Source organism: Chanodichthys erythropterus, chromosome 6 (genome assembly GCF_024489055.1).
Source record: "Chanodichthys erythropterus isolate Z2021 chromosome 6, ASM2448905v1, whole genome shotgun sequence".
In the NCBI taxonomy this organism is placed as follows: domain Eukaryota; kingdom Metazoa; phylum Chordata; class Actinopteri; order Cypriniformes; family Xenocyprididae; genus Chanodichthys; species Chanodichthys erythropterus.
The window spans coordinates 26996151-27022461 of record NC_090226.1 but is presented as its reverse complement, the minus strand read 5'-3'; the positions used below and the strand labels follow the sequence as shown (position 1 = coordinate 27022461).

The following is a 26311-nucleotide window of genomic DNA, read 5'->3' as shown; positions in this document are numbered from 1 at the left end:
ATTAGTGATGCATTTTATGACTATATTCAGAGTAAAAATGATGACTGATTATGTCTCAGGCACACAATAATGTTCTTTACAATTCGTCAGTTAGTTAATAGTTATTAATGATGCTAATCTCATTCAGTAATTACTGATTAGCTAATAAGGAACTATCTCCTAAATTTGATATTACTTACTGATTCGTTAAATTTGTTTCTATATTAGTTAATAGTAGTTGCTGAAATGTTAATGCAGTACTACTCATTAGTCCTGCATTACTTACTGCATAGTTACTTATCATTGACAGACCATTAATCTAAAGTGTTACCCACATATCATGACCACGATAACATCTCTAAAGAAAGCTGCTTGGTACAGGAATAAATAAAGCATATATTACAAATAAACCAAACAAATCAAAATCACTTAGAATACAAGAGAAGTAGTAGTTATTGATAGTATAACATATAGCAGTAGAAAAAGCCTTTCATTCAGACACAAATGAATCTGTACAAACTTAACAAGTAACTTTTGACAAACAGCACGGTTTGGGCAAAATTGTGAAATTAAATTGGACACAGTTATGGATATTGAATTGTAATTTGAATGACAGAAAGTGGAACTGACTGAATTGTAATTCAAAGAAATTTGCTGCATTCATGCCATGTCGTAATTAGCGTAAATAAGGCTCTGCATGCTTTGGTGGTACTTTGATGTCATACATCAATTGGTCTGCACTGCTTTAAGTCAAACACGCTTTAAATCTGCAGTGGTCAGGGGGTATAGCGGACAAGTGGTACAAGTCATAGCTCTCAGAAAATCACAGATTTACATATTGTAATTACAAGTTCTACAAACACGTGAAGGCACGTGAACGCACCTTCAATACAGTGGTCTCAAACTTAGCTCCTGGAGGGCCACAACGTGCATTCATGCCATGTCGTAATTACCTTATTTACAATATTTCAACTTGTAAAAAGCATTCACGTCCTCATAATGCTCATGATTACAACTTGCAAGCTGGGAATTTTAGGAGAGTTCCTTCTTGTACCACTGTACCACTGCAGATTAATTTAGGCATTGATAGTGTTGCCATAGACATTCATAATTCACAGTCAGATGATGTGAACAGCTTCAAATAGAACATCATGTGTTGTCATCTCCAATTTATGGTAATTATGACATGGCGTGAATGCAGAAATAGCCATGCAGAATTTAACTCCAATTCACCTGCTTGGAAGTTTCTAGTCATCCTGATGATCTTGATTAGCTGGATCAGGTGTGTTTAATTAGGGTTGGAGATGAACTCTGCAGGGCTGTGCCCGTCCATGAACTGAGTTTGAGACCGTTGTGGAATGCCTGCTACAGACTATGTGATTTCGGCAATCCTACAAGATCATTACAAATCACACTGTATGACATGGATCTAATAAACTTGGCTATGACATGTGTCACAGTTCCCGTGTATCCTGGACTCCATTTCCCAGTATCCACCTGTTCTCCGCACACTCACTTCCCTTGTCTTCTCCTCATCTTCACTGATCATCTTCGCCTGGACTTCCTCGTTATCACTCCCTATATATTTGGACTCACTCCCTTCACTCCTTGTCTGTTCTGAATGTTACAAAGTCTGTATGTTAGTTTCTGTTCCGAGTTTATTCATTAAATACCTATCATTATATCCACTTACGCTTCGTCTCTACTGCAACATATACACGTAACAACATGTATGGACACTGCACTATGATGAACTATTTAATTGTAGGATATGACACAAGTATAAAACTTCATCAGCATGCACTAGCAGTAAACAAATAGAGGAAGATGAATCACACTTTGGCAATTTTGGTTTTTATGTGTGCTGAAAAAAAGAGGAGGAAGCGAAAGAGGAGAATGCGGACATGGTCATGGCTAGGGAAAAGAGGCCAACTTGACATGCCAATTATGAAAATGGAGTTTGAGGTAAGTAGTTTTAGACTGTGACAATAGCTGTCTTTGAACCTCTCTTACTGTACAAAGTAGGACCACTGTTTTGGAGCCAAGACCACAGAAATCGACACGATTTGTCAGATCTGGGACTGCCCAAAAATCGTACAATGTGTACCAAGCTTTAATAAGTGACAATAAACGTGTAGAAAATTTGATGGTCCATTAGTTGACTTTGATTAATTCCATGGTCCAATAAAGTAATTTTATTACATTCAATGAAATGGCCAATTACAGACTAAATTTTAATAGGTGGCATTTCAAAATTGCATTATTAATATCTACTAGTGTCTCTATAAATATGAGTGAAATTCTACTTCCTGTCTCAAATTCCAATTCTGTATCCTGATTGCTCAATTCCTCCAGAATTTAAAACTGAATGGTGCACAATCCTGCTGGGTTAGTACAGCATATGCACGTTTAAAAAACAAATAGTTCCAGCCCATGATGCTGATTAGCCGTGTTTTATTTATGATAAAGCATGGCTATGGTGCTTCATTGAACAGATTGGTGTTTCGTTGTGCAACACTCTTGAGGCAGGAACACACCAAGCCAACGCTGACAAACTAGTGGCGTCGAAAGCAGACTGCGTGGTTGGCTCACGTTGGCAGCGTCTGGGTCGAAAGTTGCCCTGACACACCAAACCGACAGCCGACGGCCAAGTAGCACGTCAGTTCTGCGCCTGCGTAAGATGAAGTGCCTTTCCGTACCAGCAGGTGGCAGTAGCTGAACAGCCAATCAGAATGATCAGATGGCACAACGGACTGACGAGCTCCGACGCCGATTCAACATGTGTAATCAATCGGCCGAAAAAAGCTGACGAGGACCAACTTCAGCCGAAGGTGCAGAACACACTGAGAAACCTTAGTCGGCCGACGAAGAAAAATTGCCTGATGGCCGACCTTCGGCTTGGTGTGTTCCTGCCTTTAGCAACCATCCTTAGCAACATAAATGATATCAATAATCAATATACTGTCACAACTGTTCCATGTATGTTTTCTGTTTCAGGTAAGATACTGTATGTTCACCGAGTTATACTTTTTAATGCCATTTAGGCATGAAACATTACATCTAGGAACATTTTCTTGCTGTTTACTGTCACTGTCACTGTCATTTTTCTGGCGGAAGGATGGAATTTAATGATTTTACTTAAAAAAAAGTAACATATTAACATATATTTTCAGCTTAATATCTTTATTGTATGGTAATCATTTTATAAAAGCAATAAGGTACTCAAGGTGTGTTGTATTGTGAATACAGTCACAAATGAAGGGGTTGCAGGCACTTTGCTTCATGTAATGCCTAGCAGAGCCCATTCACAATACAGCATGACCTCTCGTACCTTATTGCTTACTTATACTGTGGGTTGAGTTAGAGCAAGTTTTGATGGATGTTTAACTTTGGCCCACATTCTTCAATGCTCAATCCATCATGGGGTATAAGGATGTGGTCTCTCGTCTCTCTGTTTCTTTATCTCTTTATATGTCAGACAGTAATGAAGGCTCCTTGGTTGCTGTTGGCTGATTCTGGCTCCACACAGCGGCCACGTCTTCGGGTTACCCGACGCTTGCGGTGGAACTTGGCATAACAACGTAGACCTAAAGAATTTTACATTTACATTACATTTAGATTTATTAATTTAGCAGACACTTTCATTCAAAATGACTTACGAATAGATTTATTCTATGATTGAATAATATGTGACCTGATCCAGCAAAATGAGTCACAGTGACCCAAATTTCAAAATTGAGATTTTGGTATCAAATCAATGGAATGATATCATAGTCAAAGTCATACCTTGAATGGTTTTAAAGATATACCCATTTTAATTATGGTCGTCTGCCCTCTTTTTCCAATTGAAAACCTGAGAAAATCGCTTTTAAAGTTTTTTTGCCCGTTTTTTTGTTGATATCTTTCAAAATCCATTGCATTTAAAGGGATAAACTATTTATTTTACAGCTTAATTTGACCAAAGACATTTATATGTATATAAATGCTATTAAACCATGCTGAAGCTCAAATTATTTTAAAGTATTTATTTGAATTAACCCTTTAAGACCTGAAGGCTTTTTTAGAGTTCTTTTTGTTTTCTTTTTTTCTGAGCGACACACACAAAAGTAAAGACTCATATCTCCAAAACTTTAGCAAGGAGAGTCAAAAGGTAGGTATCAGTTGATAGAAAACATTTTAAAATTTAAGAAAATATAAATTACATTACATTTGGACATTATCTTGCTGAGAAACAGCTGATAAAAGACAAAAAATATATATAATTTTTTAAAAATTATTTTTCTTTTTTTATTTGACATGGAATAACTCAGGAACACAATAAGATCGCTAAAAAAATCTTTTTTGGTGATGCTCTCCTATATGTGAGCTGCATCTGGTTCAAATTTCGTGGTGATATTATAAAGAATAGTTTGAAAAATTGTTGTTCATTTTTTCCGCAGCCAGGTGGCGCCAACGGGCGGTAAACTCCGGTTTAGAGGCACTTCTCAGCACTCGTTAGGAGTTTTTCAAAATGGTTAGATGCATTAAAAAGATGAGATTCTAAGATTTAAAATGATATCTATTATGTGTTATTCCACGTTGGAAAACGAACATGGATGGGTCCGGGAACATTGGATACACACTGCATCCTGGAGAGATGAGAGACATGTTTTTTAGCCAAGTATGTTAAATCATTTCGTGAGTAATATCTTGTGATCAACGCAATATATTATATTGATTTTGGATTCATTTTAATCTTGAGAATCTGCTTTAAATATTGATGTGCGATTTTTATGATCTGTGCATTTTTCATGAAGTTATGAGCACGTGAAATATACATACTTGTATTCAGTTAGCTGCTGTGCTATTTTTGTTGTAAACGCATATTACTCAAAACAACGCAACAGAAGCATGTTGGAGGCTTGATACGAAAGCTTAAAGTCTTTGGTTTTGTATGCAAAAAGAATTTTTGTGCTACCTATATGGATTCAATTTTTATTGGCTTTTAAAGAGAGACACGCAAATGGGAGTTTTATTTTATAAGGCGCGCTAGTCTGACAGGAGGATGGCTGGACCGATCGCGTGCCTGTCAGTCGAAACGGGGCTTCCCATTGTTAAAAATCAGCGTTTAGGTCAGTGTGTTTACATTTCTAAGCTTTTTGATTGGTTATATACAACGTGTAACACCATATTTGTAGAGCAGAGATAATGACGTTTCAGGGGATACCGGGAAATGCTCATAAGTGACGAGAGGAGTTGAGAAGTTCATTTCCAGCGAATTTAGTAAAACCATGTCAAATTTAATAGCCATTTAAATACCTTTACTCAATTATCTGGACTACGAAACTTTGGGAGATTATTTTTGAAAGTCTGTTCTTTGAAATTACCTTAAAAATTTTTTTTTTTTTTCATTGTTTTTCCACATTATCGGCCCATATCTTAAAATAGAACGTTGCGACTTCCGACTCATTTTGCCAGATCGGGTCACATAGTATTTGAATAATAAAGTCAATAAGTTTTTAATTGAATCATGAGAAATCCAGGTCACACTTCACCCCTTCTATTTAATGCACATTTATTGTGCATTAAATAGAAGTGGTCTATTTAATGCACAATAAATGTGCATTAAATAGAAGGTTTTTAATTTATTGTATGAGGGGCAGAATTTTGCACATTATGTGGGCTATCTATTGCAGTGTCATAAAAATACTTTTATTATTAATTTCTTTTAATTACTGCTTGTCAGCGCAGGTTAGGACACAAACTCAAATTTATATGGAAAAGATTTTGATAGAGAGCTTTTTTTTATCTTATTGCCAGCTTAATCTCCTCCTATGCCGGTGTGGACTGTGGTGTACCCCGATATTCAAGCAGAAGGAATTGGGTGAAATATTCTGAATGACATTAATCCACAATCTGAATTGGTATGCAGCCTGGGATTAAACCACACCATGTTAGTTCGTCTGGTCAGAGGAGGACTGGTCCCCCGGCTGAGCCTGGTTTCTCCCAAGGTTTTTTATTTTTTATTTCTCCATTTCTGTTCCAGATGGAGTTTGGGTTCCTTGCCACTGTCCCCTATTGGCTCGCTTAGTTGGGGACACTTAATATTCGGCAATATTATTGACTGAATGAAACTGAAGTGAGCTGATGACATAATTTTCTCCAGAGCTGCTTTATGGATTAAACTCATTCCATAATTGATGAACTCTACACAGTTGTTGAACCAAACTGAATTCAGTTCAGTCTTGATTGTATTGTATCTGTATTGTATAAAGTGCTATATTAATAAAGGTGACTTGATTTGACTTGATGTATAAAATAGTCCTAATAGTCCTAAAAATATTTTTTTTTATATTTTGATTTATTGGTGAACAATGACCTGGACCTGTGAGATCACTTTTGTAGTATCTCTCTACAATGTTATTTTGCCAGAAAAGTTATACTCACCCTCCTCACACATGCAGTCATCATAACACTTGTTGTTTAGACCATGGTTGTGAGGTTTGCACTCATGTTCTCTGAGGTCACAACAGGAACCTGGTCATAGCACAATGAGATAAACCCCAGAAGTAATCACTGGCTAGTATTTTTTGTATGTTGTGATTCTGAATATAATTTTAAAGAAATAATTTGCTGAAAATATTAGAATTTGTAATCTACTCAACCTCATATCATTCTAACCCAACATGTTTATTTTGACCATGGAACACAGAAGAAAAACAAACAAACAAACAAACAAACAAAAAACCCTGTCCACTCTTTTCAACAGACGGGCTATATTATAGTCTTTTAGTTAAATATTGTTCATAAATTTGGCATTTCACAAAATTTCCAACATTTCAGAGTTGTGTGATTGAAACTACAGCTCTAGACCTGTTTTTAGTAGCATAGTTTCATGACATGGGCTTAAATAGATAATGCTTATGAGCAAAATAAGCAAGCTAACAAGATTGTATATACTAGATATATCTCAAATTATTCCACAATATTTTTGATCCCTAGGCTAAACATTCACGCACATCTCATGTGCAAGAAAAACCAAACTGTATTTGCTTGCCCAAGCAAAATAAATAAATACCTACTGCAGACAGATATTAATTACAAAAAAAAGAAGAAAAAAAAACATAATTTGATGAGTGTGCATCTGGAGTATGACATAAGAGGGAAACTGCGAAGGAAAATAAAGCAAAATGTAAAACAAATTATAGAAGTATGTTTGAGAAAGTTACTATGGGTTTAGGAAAGTTAAAGTCACAATGAAATCAAAATTTTCAATGTTTTTTAATAGATTATTGCAGTTTTTTATTAAAAATTATATTTATGCACATCATTTTTTTTTTTTTAAATTCATGTGCCCTCATTGTCACGATCATTACTGGGAGTGCCCTTGTCTGCCACCAGAGGGTACTCCAACCCTGACTGTTTACATCCTGGACTTTGGTTTTCACCCCACGAACTACATTACCCATAACTCACCTCCTGGTACTCATTATCCTTGTTTCATTGCACCCAGCTGTTTTGTGTTTGTTCAATTAGTGTCTGTCTATTTATACCTGGTTTGTCTCTGCTTTTATCATGGTGTCTTCATTCATGTTGCCTGAGTCTCTGTTTTGGTTTGCTTTTTGTTGTGTTCCTGTTATTATTTTGTTTGGACTGTCTACCTGGATTTTTTGACTATTGACTGGTTTATGGATTACGTTTCTGGATTTCCCCAATAAATACCTGCAATTGGACCTACCCTGTTTGTCTTCGTGTGTGCAGTGACAGAAGACACCATCATTTTAGGATCCAGCAGGATGGGGATTTGGATCACTCCTCCAGCCACGGTGAGGGAGCGGATGGCTCTTGTTCGGGCGGTGCTGGCTCTGCGACAGGAGGGGAGAGAGATAGGGTGTTTTGCCCAGTTTTTCTGGACATTTTCAAGAGGGCTGCGGTATAATGATGAGGCGTTAAAAGGGGTTTTTAATGTATGCCTTGATGACCCTCTGCCCCAGTGTGAGTTGGAGGGGCTCCAGACCCTGGATTTTTGGGGTTTTACCCATTATCTCTCCCGCAGAAACCGTGGGCCAACTCATGCTCAGCCAGAGTCCGCCCCAGAGCCTGCTCTAGCCCATGAGTTCGCTCCAGAGTCTACAGAGGAGGTGGGCACAGGTTCAGTGCTGCACTCATGTAAGAGGAGGAAGGCTTCCGTCATCCCTCAAGGCCTGGAGGCCTTCCCGGAGTCCGCTCCAGCCAGTGAGTCCACTACAGAGCCCGCTCCAGCCAGTGAGCCCGCTCCAGTCAGTGAGTCCACTTCAGAGTCCGTTCCAGTCAGTGAGTCCACTCCAGAGCCCGCTCCAGTCAGTGAGTCCACCCCAGAGCCCGCTCCAGTCAGTGAGTCCACCCCAGAGCCCGCTCCAGTTAGTGAGTCCACTCCAGTCAGTGAGTCCACTCCAGAGCCCGCTCCAGTCAGTGAGTCCACTCCAGAGCCCGCTCCAGTCAGTGAGTCCACTCCAGAGCCCGCTCCAGTCAGTGAGTCCACTCCAGAGCCCGCTCCAGTCAGTGAGTCCACTCCAGAGCCCGCTCCAGTCAGTGAGTCCACTCCAGAGCCCGCTCCAGTCAGTGAGTCCACTCCAGAGCCCGCTCCAGTCAGTGAGTCCACTCCAGAGCCCGCTCCAGTCAGTGAGTCCACTCCAGAGCCCGCTCCAGTCAGTGAGTCCACTCCAGAGCCCGCTCCAGTCAGTGAGTCCACTCCAGAGCCCGCTCCAGTCAGTGAGTCCACTCCAGAGCCCGCTCCAGTCAGTGAGTCCACTCCAGAGCCCGCTCCAGTCAGTGAGTCCACTCCAGAGCCCGCTCCAGTCAGTGAGTCCACTCCAGAGCCCGCTCCAGTCAGTGAGTCCACTCCAGAGCCCGCTCCAGTCAGTGAGTCCACTCCAGAGCCCGCTCCAGTCAGTGAGTCCACTCCAGAGCCCGCTCCAGTCAGTGAGTCCACTCCAGAGCCCGCTCCAGTCAGTGAGTCCACTCCAGAGCCCGCTCCAGTCAGTGAGTCCACTCCAGAGCCCGCTCCAGTCAGTGAGTCCACTCCAGAGCCCGCTCCAGTCAGTGAGTCCACTCCAGAGCCCGCTCCAGTCAGTGAGTCCACTCCAGAGCCCGCTCCAGTCAGTGAGTCCACTCCAGAGCCCGCTCCAGTCAGTGAGTCCACTCCAGAGCCCGCTCCAGTCAGTGAGTCCACTCCAGAGCCCGCTCCAGTCAGTGAGTCCACTCCAGAGCCCGCTCCAGTCAGTGAGTCCACTCCAGAGCCCGCTCCAGTCAGTGAGTCCACTCCAGAGCCCGCTCCAGTCAGTGAGTCCACTCCAGAGCCCGCTCCAGTCAGTGAGTCCACTCCAGAGCCCGCTCCAGTCAGTGAGTCCACTCCAGAGCCCGCTCCAGTCAGTGAGTCCACTCCAGAGCCCGCTCCAGTCAGTGAGTCCACTCCAGAGCCCGCTCCAGTCAGTGAGTCCGCTCCAGTCAGTGAGTCCGCTCCAGTCAGTGAGTCCGCTCCAGTCAGTGAGTCCGCTCCAGCCAGTGGGTCTGCTCCATCCAGTGAGTCTACTACAGAGTCCGCTCCAGCCAGTGAGTCCGCTCCAGTACGGCTTGCTCTCCCTATCAGTCCGGTGATGGCCAAGAGGGCTGTCCTCACGTTCTATGTTTTGGCGGTCTTGCGCCCCTGGAGGATGCTCTCAGAGCAGCCCCAGCCTGAGCACGCTGCCGTCCCAGAGCAGCCCCAGCCTGAGCACGCTGCCGTCCCAGAGCAGCCCCAGCCTGAGCACGCTGCCGTCCCAGAGCAGCCCCAGCCTGAGCACGCTGCCGTCCCAGAGCAGCCCCAGCCTGAGCACGCTGCCGTCCCAGAGCAGCCCCAGCCTGAGCACGCTGCCGTCCCAGAGCAGCCCCAGCCTGAGCACGCTGCCGTCCCAGAGCAGCCCCAGCCTGAGCACGCTGCCGTCCCAGAGCAGCCCCAGCCTGAGCACGCTGCCGTCCCAGAGCAGCCCCAGCCTGAGCACGCTGCCGTCCCAGAGCAGCCCCAGCCTGAGCACGCTGCCGTCCCAGAGCAGCCCCAGCCTGAGCACGCTGCCGTCCCAGAGCAGCCCCAGCCTGAGCACGCTGCCGTCCCAGAGCAGCCCCAGCCTGAGCACGCTGCCGTCCCAGAGCAGCCCCAGCCTGAGCACGCTGCCGTCCCAGAGCAGCCCCAGCCTGAGCACGCTGCCGTCCCAGAGCAGCCCCAGCCTGAGCACGCTGCCGTCCCTGAGTCCTCCGCTCTCCCTGATACGGCCAAGGAGGCCGTCACCGAGCTGGCCGCTCCCCCTGATATGGCCACGGAGCACCCTTGGTCTCTCCTGCCGCCACCGCCCAGATCTTCTGTCCTGCCGCCGTCATCCAAGCCTTCTGCCCTACCGCCGCCGCCCAGGCTTTCTGCCCTGCCGCCACTGCCCAGGCCGTCTGAACCGCTGGAATCTGCCTGGTCAGTTCCTCCAGCGCCACCCTGGCAATCAGCCAGGATTCCAGACCCACTGGAACCAGCCTGGTCAGTTCCTCCAGCGCCACCCTGGCACTCAGCCAGGATTCCAGACCCGCTGGAACCAGCCTGGTCAGTTCCTCCAGTACCACCCTGGCTTTCAGTGGGGCGCCCTGGATCTGGCCCGCCATCCCTCCCCCTGATCCTCCTCCGGTCCACCTCCCTCCTGAGTGTTTGTGTTTTTGTTTTTATGTGTCTGGTGGAGCGTCTGGTAGCCGCTCCTTTGAGGGGAGGTAATGTCACGATCATTACTGGGAGTGCCCTTGTCTGCCACCAGAGGGTACTCCAACCCTGACTGTTTACATCCTGGACTTTGGTTTTCACCCCACGAACTACATTACCCATAACTCACCTCCTGGTACTCATTATCCTTGTTTCATTGCACCCAGCTGTTTTGTGTTTGTTCAATTAGTGTCTGTCTATTTATACCTGGTTTGTCTCTGCTTTTATCATGGTGTCTTCATTCATGTTGCCTGAGTCTCTGTTTTGGTTTGCTTTTTGTTGTGTTCCTGTTATTATTTTGTTTGGACTGTCTACCTGGATTTTTTGACTATTGACTGGTTTATGGATTACGTTTCTGGATTTCCCCAATAAATACCTGCAATTGGACCTACCCTGTTTGTCTTTGTGTGTGCCGTGACACTCATAATATTTAATCAAAATAACTTTCCCTCCCAGCTTATCACTCACTTGAGATTGCAGCAATAACAAACCACAACAATCTATTTTTTCTTGTTGGAGTAGATTCACTCAGATATACAATCAACACAGTAGTCATGCACTTTTTTATATATATATTTCAAAGAAATGCCATTTTTAAAAAAAGCAGTGGTGTAAAGTATTTGAGTAAATGTAATTACCGTAGTTACTCTACTTAAGTATCTTTTTGGTTTCTTTGTAGTTTTACTGAGTATCAATTATTTGTTACATATTGCATTTCACACCTAACCTTTTTCTGCAGCAGTTTATTTCTGCAACAAAAGAGGTTATATCGCCATCCACAGGGCATTTAAGGTACTTGTTAACAAGGCTACTTTGTGCAAATGCGAGTGCATTAGCAGGTAGTTGCTGAATCGCAAGAGTTTTAGCAACTACCTCACCTATTTGAGATGAGGACAGCAGCTACAGCTGCTGATGAGCAGCACGTCCATTGAAAGTAGACTTTGACTATTTCATTTTATAACATTATTTATCCATGTAACGAGCCCCTCTGGATGTAACAATCTTTTGGGTGTAACAATCCGTTATACTGAAGATAACTTTTTGAAGGATATTCGATTTAGGGCTGCACGATTAATTGCATGCGATTGTCATGCGTGTCTCATCAGAAAAGCCGGTTCTGTGATTAGCGGTAAATGTCCATCACCTGCTTTTAAATGGAGCAGCACTTAATATACAGAGCCGTAGTTCATGTTCTGACTGATCTATACAAGCTACTTAAATGTTCTAATTCTAAATCTAAGCCCTGTCTGTGAAACCAAGCCTAAGACTTTTAAGTCGTATTGGAATTGGTGTCTTGTAACTTATAATAGAGCCATTTTCGATGTAAGGTATCTGTACTTTTACTCAAGTATGGTTTTCAGGTACTCTTTACACACCTCCGAAAAAAAGTACCTTTTGTGTTCCATGGAAAAAAGTATTCATACTGGTTTGTAACAACATGCTGACAAGTAAATAATGACATTTGTCATGTTTGAGTGAGTTATTACTTTGATCACTGCTTGTCAAGCCAGTTCTGGGGATCCCCCACCATGGCATATTTTGGATGTCTCCCTCATCTAACAGCTGATTACTGACCAACTCATCAGTAGAGACTGCGAGACTTTGAATTGGGTGTGTCTGATGAGAAAGACATTCAAATGTTCAGTGGTAGGGGGTCCCCAGTTTGAGAAGCACTGCCTTTGATAATCATAATATTAAACAATTATAAGGGTGCACTGACCAGGAAGGCAATCAAGATGATGGTCACATGGTTCAATGACATCAGAATCAAGCGTTGTGTTCCCATTGCTCTTGTTTTTGCTGCGACGTTTATCTTTATAGGTGGAAATAGACAGACACAGGCCTCCTATGAAATCCTTTATTAAGAAATCAGCTGTGAAATTATTTAGGCTTGGAGGTTTAAATATCTGGGGGAACTTCATGCAATCTTATAATCAAATATTTATCTTGATTTTTCAATAAATCTCTGTCTTAAAACATCAAGGATTAAAAAAAAAAAACCTACTGCAGGAAGCACATCTAATGGATAGTACAATACCTGTTATTGATTAGACGTTGAGAATGTGCCTTTATACCTTTTCTTTTATTGGATGGCCAAGTGTCTGCAGGCTTCATATCCTCATAATCAGTCCAGTCAAAGAGTGTCATGTCCAGAGTGGGCATCACCTCCCCTTGAACCCTTCCACGACCTGACTTCTGAATGAGAAAGATTTAAAACATGGTTTTAAACAGGTTTATTCTCAGTGTTCTGCTCGACGGCACTTTCTAGCAAGGTGCTAAATCAAAACGTGTGATATGCCAACGTTGCATTCATTTGCATTACAGGACAGCTATAAAAAAAAAAAATGTAATGTTGAAGATAACACTGCACAGACAAGGAGTACTAAAATGTAGTCCGAAGAATAACAAAGAAATTCTGAAAGATACTTAATGGTATTCACAATCACAATTCACAAACATCTGTAAAGTGACATTGTGCTTGTTCTGGCTCACATAGTCAGAGAGTAAGCATCACAAGAGCCAAGTTTAGTGCCAGCACCACCAACAAAAAAGAAATAAATAAATAAAAATCTTCAGGACAAATGGGTTTTTGTATTTCAGCAGAAAAAGCACTTTCTTATCAATATACAGTTGTAGGTTGTGTTGCAAAATCGGTAATGCTCTGGTAACTCAATGGTTATAAGTTCAAATGCCATGGGCTTATCTTGAGATTGTTCCTTTGTTGAAATTGACTTTGTCTGGCATTGTATGAACTAATAATATTGTTGCATGCAACAATATTATTTGCACAGCCTTGGAAGCATCAGAAGTGGAGCAAGTTATTATATTCTTATAAGATATTTTGTGTTTTGTTTTTCTTTGAAATTATGTACATGGATGAGTAAAAAGACCAAGGACATTGAAATCATGTGTTAATATCATGTTATTAGTTACATTTAACTGCCTGGTCTCGCACCATTATTCCAGTTTAAAGCATTCTTGATGTCCAAGTTTTAAATAACATTTAAATAGAATGTATGAATAACTGGATGAACAGTAATTTCAATTGATTAATTCTGATAAAACAGAGATATTATTCATTGGACCAAAACCCTGCATATAGAAGGATGTTACTCCATCCTCTATAATAAAAAATCTAGGTTTTACATTAGACAGCAAATTGTATTTTGAAAATCATATTTTCCATTTTACCAAAATAGCTTTCTTCCACCTTAGAAACAATGCAAAACTATAGTTGTGTCCCAAATGACGCACTATACACTTATACACTATGTACTTGTGCGCTATGCACTCATCCATGTAATGCGTGAATTGTATAAGGTTATTTTGTCATTTAACAATGGAGTCCGATCCTCCCTTCCCCTCCACTACATAAGTAAAGCTGCGACAGACGAGTGCACGAAGTGTCCAACATTCCACACTTCGTTTTTTCCGTTAATTTAGTGCATCATCCGGGTATTTAAAGTGCACTTTTTCTTTTTGGAATTTTCTGTGTGAACTACTCGCACTATTTATACTTAAAAATGTCATAGAACAGTGCACAAGTACGCGAATTGGGACGCACCTTATGGAACATGTTAGCTGTTTTTGATGCAAAAAAGCTAGTTCATGCATTTATGACCTCAAGACTATTGTAATACTACAAGGTGGCTGCCCTGCATCCTCCATAAACAAGCTTGAGACTCTAGACTGGCTACCTGTTAAGTTAAATGGCTTAGCTCATTTGTATTTAACCAATCTTCTATCACACTACAGTGCTCTAAGATATCAAAGTCCATTCAAGAAGGTAGAGCTTATTTGCATTTGGCTTCTAAAGCCGCACACACACTTAACGATTGTAAGGCCGATTATGAATGTAAATTGATACTTATGACTGATCGCGCTCAAACGCGTCCAGTCAGAGCCAGTTGCGTTCAGTCTGCGATTACAGTCGGTGTTCAAATTCCATGTGTAAGTATTTAAATCTGCTTCAATCTCTGGAAACAATCGCTGTATGTTGAGCACAGTATTAGAATGTTTTAGCTAGTCGTTATATGTGTGCCCGGCTTAAACTGTAGAATAGTCTGATAATGGTTTGCCACAAAAGCAAAATAAAGATTATACAAATATATTGAGAATATTCACAGACAATTTGACTTTACAGACTATTTGACTTTAAATGACTTCACCAGAACTCGAAATACCAATTCATAAATTCTCTGGAATTCCCTATAGGGTTTTCCATTCCCATGGAAATTAGTTGAAAAAATGGTAATAAATATGTCAATGGAAAGGATAACTTTAAAGAATGAACATTTTAAGGATAAATATACAATATTTGATGGAGTTTGGGGGCCCTTCAGTTAGTTTTTAAAACATGGAGTTGGAGTTGTTACAGTTTTTTACAATCGCTAGGACCCATTTCTCAAAACTTGGGTCACTTTTTCAAAACTCTTCACACAGTGACCTCGTCAGAAACATATGTAGACTAAACTTTGGCACAAAATGCACTTAATGACTACATCTTACAAATTACATTACAGTTTTTTACAGACGCTAGGACACATTTCTCAATACTTAGGTCACTTTTGTAAAACTCTTCACACAGTGAGCACAACAGAAGTCTATGTGGGCTAAGCTGAGGATCAATTATCATTGCTTTGGCACAAAATGCATTCAATAACTACATCTCTCACATTTCATGAATTCTTTTCTCAGACACAACAACTGCCAAAACTCTTTGTACGTACAGGCCATTTTGCACATGCTTACATACCGTTTTCAAAACTGTTAAACTTATGTTCAAAACAATAACATAATACAAAACTGAATAAGACAGAAATATGCTGCATTTCTACAGTAATATAGTTATGAAATATATTCTAAATCTAAAAAATCAAATACTATTACAGTTTTTTACAGACGCTAGGACACATTTCTCAATACTTAGGTCACTTTTGCAAAACTCTTCACACAGTGAGCACAACAGAAGTCTATGTGGGCTAAACTGAGGATCAGTTATCATTGCTTTGGCACAAAATGCATTCAATGACTACATCTCTCAAATTTCATGAATTCTTTTCTCACTCAGACACAACAACTGCCAAAACTCTGTGTACGTACAGACCAATCTGCACATGCTTACATACTGTTTTCAAAACTGTTAAACTTATGTTCAAAACAATAACATAATACAAAACTCAATAAGACAGCAATTTGCTACATTCCTACAGTAATATTTTAATGAAATATATTTTAAATCTTAAAATCAAATGCTATAAAAACAATTGAATTGTATCTGTATCAGTGGATGGTGTGTATACAAATTCTTGTATTTTGGAATTATAAAAAAAATATAAAAATAAATAAACAACATAAAATATTGACGAATTCTGCATCATGTCTGATTCATTCCAGTAACATATATTGCAGTGAATTATAAACAGAGATGTGTCCTTGTTTTACACAAGAAAACATTGTATAATGCTACATGTTGTTAGTGTTTTTCAGGTCATTGTTTTGTGGGTGACAGAGTGTGTTTGTCGGCTGTCAACCTTTGCTAGTGTTCTGAAAGAATGAGTTGATTTGAGACCTGAATGAAGTGTTTTGGTAGTTGTAGTGCATTTTGAATGTGAAATTAACTGCTTTGCCAAGATGAAAGTTGGTTAGGAGAACTGTGTGAAGAGTTTTGCAAAAGTGACCTAAGTATTGAGAAATGTGTCCTAGCGTCTGTAAAAAACTGTAAAGCAATTAGATGAAACTGAACACCTACACAAGCATTCGTTTTTCAGTTTCACTATCATCCATTCAAAAGGGGAAACTTCTGAATAATTTTGTTCTGTAATGTAAACATGGTTCATGTAACATGTACTGCAGTGAATTATAAACAATAGAGAGTGTCATTCTTGTTTTATAAAGAAACCTTAAAAAAGAAAACATTGTATAATGCTAACTGATGTTAGTGTTTTTAGATCAGTATTTTATGAGTGACAAAGTGTGTTTGCTGGGTGAAAACCTTTGCTAGTGTTCTTGAAGAATGAGTTGATTTGAGACATGAATGAAGTGTTTTGGTAGATTTAGTGCATTTTGAATGTGAAATTAACTGCTGTGCCAAGATGAAAGTTGGTTAGGAGAACTGTGTGAAGAGTTTTGCAAAAGTGACCTAAGTATTGAGAAATGTGTCCTAGCATCTGTAAAAAAAAACTGTAATTCTTTTCTCACTTTGGCACAACAAACACCAAAACTCAGTGTACCTACAGGCCAATTTGCACATGCTTACATATTGTTTTCAAAACTGTAAAAACAATAACATGATACAAAACTGATAAACTGATTGAAATGTTTTCCAATTTCATTATCATCTATTCAAAGGGAAAACTTCAGAATAATTTTGTACTGTTATGCAAACATGGTTCATGTAACATATACTGCAGTGAATTCTAAACAATAGAGAGTGTTATTCTTGTTTTGTTAAGAAATTTTACAAAAGAAAACATTGTATTATGCTAACTGATGTTAGTGTTTTTAGGTCAGTGTTTTATGACTGACAAAGTGTATTTGATGGGTGAAAAACTTTGCTAGTGTTCTGGAAGAATGAGGTGATTTGAGAAATGTATGAAGTGTTTTGGTAGATTTAGTGCAATTTGAATGTGAAATTAACTGCTGTGCGAAGATAAAAGTTGTTTAGGAGATCTGTGTGAAGAGTTTTGAAAAAATGACCTGAAATGTGAAATGTGTTCTAGCGATTGTAAAAAAAAAACTGTAACAGAAGCTGTTTTTTGTTTGTGTGTTTGTGTTTGTTTGTTTGTTTTTTGTTATTTTTGTTCTTGTTCTTTGTTACATTGAAATGTTGTATATATAGTACATGTGTATAGTTAAAATGTAATTTTAAAAAGTATATCGCTGCAAAGAACTTTCTAATTTCTTCTTACTTCTAAGCAATGATTGAAAAAGAACTTTGCTGTATGTTACATGTGCACGAGTGCGAGCATGAGCAGTAAGTTGCTGGCTGGAGTTTATAATAACAAGGGTTTCTGAATGTATAGTTTTCTATGATGGGTAGGTTTAGGGGTAGGTGTAGTGTAGGGCGATAGATACGGTTTGTACAGTATAAAGACCATTACGCCTATGGAATGTCCCCACAAATCACAAAAATTGTGTGTGTGTGTGTGTGTGTGTGTGTGTGTGTGTGTGTGTGTGTGTGTGTGTGTGTGTGTGTGTGTGTGTGTGTGTGTGTGTGTGTGTGTGTGTGTGTGTGTGTGTGTGTGTGTGAACTCCCGCAGAATCTGTGTCTTTGCCAGGGGCTAGAGCAACAGTGGCACTGACACAGTACGTAAGTGAACAGCATTGAAAACGGTGCTCCTCTGAGAGTCAAATGACTAGAGAGGAGAAGGACAGAGAGAATCTAACTTGAGTAATAACTGACTCCTGCTGCTCAGAGCCTCAGACATAAAACACTGTGTTAAAACCTGATTCAAAATTGAGTTGTTCTGTCAAAACACTAGCACTAGTTTTCTATCCAACATGAACATATAGTTAATCATTGCGCAATGACTGTTAAAATACTAACAGTTGATGGCATTACGAAAACTGCATTACTTGTCATGTTTCAGTTCTATCTTTCATTGAGTGCTGAATGTGTGTATTCAATAGCAATTATACCAGAACTTCAGTTGCCCCGTGATTGAAATTGTTTTCTGGGTGTGGAATGGGGTGGAGTGTTGATGGTGCCCCCATAGAGGGTGGGATTGTATCCCCTTGGTAGTTTGTGCCCTACACAGACCACAAATTCTGCATATATGGAACAGCGGTAGTGGAATTGTTGTAGTAAAATTGTTGTAGTATGAGGCTTTACTGAAATTAAAACATAAAATTGCTGACATTGATCAACAATGGAAATAAGCTTTCATATGGTGTAAGAGAAAAAAAAAACATAGAGGTGCACAATCCAGCACACATTCTTCCTCCTCTCCCCTACCTCTTCTTCTCCCTTGTCCTGATCCAACTACTCCTCTCCTCCTTCATCTCTTCCTCTCCCTTACTCAGACATTATTTTTTCTCTTTGCTCCTCTGTGTTGTTCTGCATCCACAAATCTGAGTCAAAGAGTCCTATTTAACTGTATGTCCATGTAATGAAAAGAACTTCAGCATCTGACTATGCCTCCAACTGAGAATGGAATCTGCTATTTCTCAATATTTTAGTGATCTTCTAATTAAAAATGCTTATCAGTTGTTTCAGTATTTGTTTTATACAGCACATTTTTTTCAATACTTTTGAGCTGCTGTTGCTGCAAAAGTATAGGTTTTACACTATATTTAAAGATTGGAAAATTGGGTCTTCATTTCTGACTTGCTGTGTTTAAGAATTTGTAAATAAGATGAGACAGATCCATGATTTTGGTATGGGGTAAGCTTGTGTGAAAATAAAATTTAAGCCTTTTAGAAACGTGTTAATTGACTGCATTTTGTGTGAAAATGACATGAATTGTGTTGTGAATGTGACATGAATGGTATGTCACAACAGACGGATGTTGTGCTAATTGTGTTTAGAGTTTTGAAAATGTGATTACAGATCACAAAAGTATGTTAGCAATTGAAACAAAACCTGTAAACTGGAGTCATATAGATATATGGATAGATATAGGGGTCAATTTTTTTTTTGTCCAAAGGCCTTAATAATAACAATAATAATAATAATTAAATATATATATATATATATATATATATATATATATATATATATATATATATATATATATATATATATATATATATATATTGCTACATATAAAGGTATCAAAAAGTGTCAAAAGGCCAATTTAATCTTCCAAAGGCCAATAAAGCCATTACATTTATGATTAAAATATCTTAAAAATGTAATTTTTTATAAAAAAAATTATAAGATTTTATAATATCATATATCAACAAAATGGTATTAAAATTATGTGTAGAAGTTATTTATGAGAAGGAATGTCCGGAAAAATAAATTTCATTATTGTCATTCGGACCAATATAGGGACCATTTTGGATCAAGTCATGCGTTCAATATTATGTGACAGGATGTGACAACATTCAGACACGTGCAAAGGACCACATGGTCATGAAGCAAAAGGTGTGTTCGACATCGGCTGCGGCCGGATGCAACCGGTCGGCGACACTTTCTGCTTCCCGTAGTGCCGCTCGTGCTGCATTTGCATACTTTATCACAGCTGAAGTGAATAAATGCAATATTTGACTAATACACTGATGTTTCAGAGACATTTTCATTCAATACTTTATGTACTGCTTACAGTGTCTGTTTTTACAAGAATAAAGTTCAACATAAGCATATATTATTTAAATTCCAATGTAGTGGGATCTACGTTTTCTTATCTTTTTTAATACGTGTTTTATTTTGATAAACATGACACAATATAACATCACGACTACATGAAAAAAGCTTTAACTGTTATAAAAACACAGATTTTTGAGCATTACTGGAGCTGAAGGCGTGACAATAAACACGAAGCATACGTGATCGTTGTCATGCGGTGAATCCGGCCAATCGTGAAACAGCTGTGTCGTCATCACAGCTCGTGCAGCTCCTCTTGAGAAACTGTGCTGGCTGCCTCAGGCGGCTGATCTCGAATCGTGGGTACTTTAAAGCCATACGTCAAAGTCACATGACGTCAGCGCTGTCTCAAGTCGGACAACATTTCTTACCGGCATGCACTGCTTCAAGTCAGCCGCCGATCTGTCTTTGCGGCGCTGCATCAAGTCGAACAAGCCTAAAGTAACTAACTCTCTCTTTAGTATTTGAAAAATTTATTTTTTTCGCATTTTTTTCGCATACGCATGTCCCAAAACATCAGGTAATTCGGTACAACCACTATAAAACATGAAAAATGTTGTATTATTTAAAAACTTGTACTAAATATAAAATGTTTGATTGTCCTTTTGCTAGCTAGCTAGATATCAGCCTGTTAGCATTTTTTTAAATATCGTCATTCGGTATAACCAAAAGTGTCATTCGGTAAAACCGGAATTTTGGTTAAACCGAATGACTTTTTTGGTGACAAATTTTGTCCATCTTGTAAAAAATGACAAAAGCAGTGTTAATTGATTAAAAAAACGACATAATCTCATTAACACTTAATAAAACTTCAAAATTAATTATATCTCCATTCGTTTTTTTTTTGTTTTTGTTTTTTTACATTTTTAAAAACCTTATTCGTCAATGACCCATAGATTGATCTACTCAAAGAATGGCAGTTAGATTAAGTGCATACTGAAGATCCATCTTTATATTTCTTTATCTAGGGTTGTTACTGATATAAGGCTAATTGGAACTGTCTATGGTACTTTAAATCATTGAAGATTCACAATGACATCTGAGTACCAGCCGGAGGTTTGTGTGTTACAGTCTCAACTCTCAAAGGACACAAGCTTGTGTAGCCACAGTAGACAGCTCAACACATATGTTCACATTGTTAGCATTGTTCCCTTTATTATTATAGTGCTTACAATGCAATACTGATTACATTTTTTCTTCTCCTCCATTTTTTGCAGTTCTAAGTCTGACTCTGAACTGCTTAATAAACTTTAGTCACTGACTTACAATGTCGGGATCAGGGTAAAAAATAACTTTTTCCCACCAACCAACTGGTGAATGCCCAACTTTACCAGCCATTTGTAACCCAGTATAGCCCAGTTTATGGTAAATAAAATACTAAGGCCAGTATTTGGAGTTAGACAATATGAAGATAAAGTAAACCTGCAGGACTTGCCATAGTTTTAAAGTGAACTAAACTCAAGAAGACCGGACATGGTTTGAGTTCTTTTGGAGGTTTCACGTACACTTACATGATTTTCAGATTTCTCTCTCTCTCTCTCTCTCTCTCTGAAAATCTCATGCTGTAACCATATTTTTCTCTTATTGTTAGTTCTTCTGGTGTTTATAAACATGAATAAGAGTATCTTACCTCTATTACTTCACCATGACTGGGTGCACTGACATGTAAATGTGTACCATCATGTCAGAAAGTACTTTTTGTAGTTTGGTTTCTAAATATTCTTTTTAAAATAGATAAAGTTTTATGTCACATATTTTCATTTTTTAAATACATTGAACTCTTTTATCTTAAAAGACTAAGAAAAACTTGACTCCTCAAGATATGATCTCTTTAAGATTAAAGTTTAGAAAAATTTCCTAGTGACTCCAGTTGACATGGACTCTTCACCATCAGCTTATGCTGAGATTGGCCATCAAAATGTCTGCTTTAGATGCTAATGTCAGCTAAGCCCTGATTTCTTTGTATCCCATTCACCAGATTTCTTTTTCTTTTCTGGATTCTTTGATCAAAACATGATGTTTTTGCTGCCTTATAAGCATTTGTATTTCCTTGAGGAAATGCAAATCTAGTTTTAGTAATATCAGTACCCTGGCCTAGTGATGCCTCTCAAGGGAATTTAAATAAATACAGGGAGTGGTAAAAAGATATCTAGAGAGGAGAATGGAGCAGAACAGATGGCTGTGAGAAAGAGGAGCAGGAGGATGGGCGAGCAACATCTCACCCCTCACTCGCTCTGTTGACAGCTCCCCTCCTCCACCTCCTCCCTAGTGCAAAGCGAGCTGGGTAATTTTACTTGTGTACTATCCAGCCCCAGGCGGCACTCAGTAATAAGCGCGGCACAGAAGCACAGGTAAATAAATCTGTGTGATGAAGCACCACACACCACAAGGATGACAAGTACCTCCACTACTAGCTCCAAACAGCATTTCAGTAGGCCTATCTATATCTGCCACAATGCACGGATCTAATGAAGATGTTCATTTTGGGATCTAACAACAAAAAAGACTCAAAATGTACCAAAACAAAGTATTTTTAACAATAAAATAAGGATGCTGGTGAGGTGTTCAAGAAAAAAAAAAAAGTCAATCCAGGCAAAACGCTCTGTCTCTTTTTTCCCCTAAACAACGTGAAAACGCTTCAGGACATTTTGTATGCAACTCTTAATGTGTATGAAAGGAATAACAGCATCTTAGAAAACTAAACACCCTGAACATCACAACAGACCTTCGTATTCAAGGACGCTTCTGCTCGCCAGGGTACCTGGGGTTTGGTGGAGGCTGGGTGCAGTGTTGGGGGATGCTCGTTGATTGCTGTGGTTACCAAAATGGGGGAGAGATGGGAGGGAGCTTCAGTGAGTGGAGCATTGTCGTAATTGGGTGGGGAGGTGTAAAGACCATCCTCAAATGCATTCGTGTCCTTCAACAAGGAGCCTAATTCTGGTTCAGGGTCATAGAGATCCCCTAAGAGAAAAAGAGAGAGAAACTATGGTTGGTTTTTAATAAAATTAGCATTTAAAGATAGGACCTGGTAAATGCAAATTATAGACACAGAAAAGTACCCATTGCAACTCTACTCCATATAGGGCCCTTAAGGCACCTCAGGGCTTTATTGGTAAATATATTGAATTTTGTACACATACACTACTGGTCCAAAGTTTGGAATAATTATGTTTTTTTTTGTTTGTTTGTTTGTTTGTTTTTGTTGTTGTTGTTTTATGTTTTTGAAGAAGTCTCTTATGCTACATTTATTGATTGATATATTTTGATCAAAAATACTGTAAAAACAGTATTATTAATTAAATATTTTACAATTTAAAATAAATGTTGATTATTTTAATATATAATTATATTAATATGTTACTAACAATTTATTTATTTCTGTGATGGCAAAACAAATTTTTCATTTCGTTACTTACCCTCATGTCATTTCAAAACACTGCTTCATGAAGTGTTGAAGCTTTATGAATCTTTGTGGTTCGGAGCATGTTTCAAACTGCCAAAGTATCACATCCCAGTGGTGAACCATTGAAATTTTGAAACACTTATGACGTAACGAAGCCTCGATTACTAAAATCACGTGACTTTGGCAGTTTGAAACACACTCTGAACCACTGATTCGAAACAAAAGATTTGTAAAGCTTCGAAGATTCATGAAGCAGTGTTTTAAAATCGCCTATAACTAGATATTGTTGAATAAAGTCATTATTTTGTTTTTTGGTGCACAAAAAGGATTCTTGTTGCTTCGTAACATTAAGGTTGAATCACATGAACTGTTTTAAATAAGTCTTTAGTAGCTTTCTGGGCATCTGAAAGTGTTAATTATCTTGCTGGCAATGGAGGCCTCACTAAGCCATTGGATTTTATCAAAAATATCTTAATTTGTGTTCTGAAGATGAACTCTTACGGGTGTGGAGTGACATGAGGGTGAGTAATTATTGATATAATTTTCATTTTTGAGTGAACTAACCCTTTAAATTGATCAAAAGTGACAGTACAAACATACAAAAGATTTCTATTTCAAATAAATGCTGTCCTGAAAAAAATTACCGTTTTCACAAAAATATTAAGCCCTTTCTGGAGAATTTCTGAAGGATCATGTGATACTGATGACTGAAGTAATGGCTGCTGAAAATTCAGCTTTGCCATCACAGGAATAAAGTACATCTTAAAAATATTAAAAAATAAATAAATTACAATGTTGCAGTTTTTACTGTATTTTTGATCAGAAAAAAATGCAGTCTTGGACATTTCCAAGAGACAGTTCAAAAACATTAACAATCGTAGTGTTCCATATGTTTGACCAGTATAGTGTATATAGTGCTTCTTCATGGGCCCTGTTCTTTTATTGTGGCTTGAAACTGAATGTGTGCTTAATTTAAAATAACTTGAAACAAATCTACCTGACAGTGAACAGGCAGAATTTATATATGTGACTCTGTAAATATAGCTGAATAAACTTCACCCAAACATAACAATTTTGTCATCATTTACTTCTTTGTGTTGTTCCAAACCAGTATGAGATACTTTTCTTTTCTTTTTTTTTCTTTTGTGAAACACTAAATGAGACATTCTAAAGAATCTCTCCTCTTTAAATAATAATTTAATATTATAATATAAAAAGGTGCTACCAAGATCTAAAAATGACAAAAAGTTATGAGTATTGGCACTGTCTAGTGTAGTTATGTGTAGTACATGTACATTTTTTGTCCATTCTTTCATATAGACTTTAAATGTAGTACATTAGGGATGCGCCAATCCGATAGTGGTATCAGTCCATTACATATCTTTTTTTTTTTTTTTTTTTTTTGTATTAGGTATTTGAAACATGCATTATGGCTGTTACCGTTAAGCTCAAAGAAGGAGTATAAAAAATATTATAAATGCATGTTTTCATGCACTATATTTCATTAACAAGATAAATTAAAATTTAAGTTGACGGCAGTCAACAAAAACAAAAACCTTCTCCAAGATGTTACAATGTTCCCATTATAATGCATAATCTGAACATAAAAGGTCTGTGCTTTTGTTTAAAAGGACTGTATTTTTCTAGAGTTTGGTGATTTTGAATGGTGTCACTATTGGGTGTCTGTTAGATGAGAGTGCTGGAGTAGCAGAATGAATAAATCATGTCATTCGCACTCATAGCTATAACTATAATTTAAAATGAACAAGGCTTAGCTAAATCTTGAATACATGCAATACCTTAGGTGTTGCACATACACTATCTCTTCTCTTTGTGCTCTAATTGTTTACATTATGGAGCGAGGTTCACCCATGACTTCAAAGGTGCAGTAAGCGATTTTTAAAAAATGCTGTTAAAAGTTGATCGGACCAGGCACCACAACAAACTTATATATCACATTATTCTGCAAGTGCAGTCTCCAAGCTTTCCAACGATGTGTAACACATGGAAATCTGATAATATTTGGAGAAGTTGTGGCCATTTGAAGGTAGGCACTCAAAAAAGCTCTAAAGAGAGAAAAACACCTCTAAAGTTTCTGCAGTTCTCAACTGTTCTCACCTGCTGGGAGTGACAATAGGGCTCATTTACATCTCATTTAGATAAGACACTCCTTTAAGACACTCCTTTAAATTGGCCATCATTTTTAATGTTATTTCTTTAATGTTTAGGTAAGAAAAAGTACATATTGATGCTAATTTTTATTTGTTATTTGCTGGTTTTCTACATAAAACTTGGTGAATTGATGTCATTGTGTAGCATTAGGACTTTTTGAACAGGATTCTGTGATAGCCGTGATTATTTTGGTCACTATAATCATGAAATTAAATTTTCTCACCTGAGAAGACAAAAGAATCATGACCTGAAATGACTTGCACAATAATGAGGCCTTTCAGTCAGGTAGGCTGTGATAAAACCCTCAGTGATGGTGTATATCAAACAGCAATACTGTGAAATATTATTACAATTTCAAATAATGGTATTATATACTTTAAAATATAGCCTAATGTATTTCTGTGATGCAAAGTGTCTGAACAATTATGTTACCTCTGTGGCATTTCATATAGACTTTTAGCTTAAAAGCATGCACATTTGGAGAAATATTGATGGATTCTCATATGTTTATGTCAATTTTCTATACAGAGGGGTAATATTTATTCATTATTTATTGTCATCACTATGAGCACTGGATACTGTGTTTTCAATTCATACTTGCAACCGGAGGGCGCTCTGTGCACATTTAGTCCACAAATTCATCCAAAAAAGAACAGGAACCAGGAACTAACGGCATGTCTTCTAGAGGTCGCTAACCATGGCTTTAACATACAGA

The 26311-nt window shown here is 38.6% G+C and overlaps 1 protein-coding gene across 4 annotated transcripts in view; it reads right to left on the bottom strand.

The window, feature by feature from the left end:
• Positions 1-3248: 3248 nt before the first annotated feature.
• draxina (dorsal inhibitory axon guidance protein a) overlaps positions 3249-26311 on the bottom strand; it is a 53822-nt gene continuing 30759 nt past the window's right edge. For 3 of the 4 annotated variants that reach the window (XM_067387413.1, XM_067387414.1, XM_067387415.1), the window contains exons 3-7: positions 22747-22982; positions 12787-12907; positions 12432-12524; positions 6406-6495; positions 3249-3566 (exon numbers count right to left, since the gene is read on the bottom strand). In XM_067387413.1, the coding sequence (XP_067243514.1) occupies positions 3454-3566; positions 6406-6495; positions 12432-12524; positions 12787-12907; positions 22747-22982 (653 nt within the window). In that variant the 3' untranslated portion in view covers positions 3249-3453. The remainder of the gene's footprint in view (positions 3567-6405; positions 6496-12431; positions 12525-12786; positions 12908-22746; positions 22983-26311) is intronic. The other variant, XM_067387416.1, reaches the window with a different exon arrangement.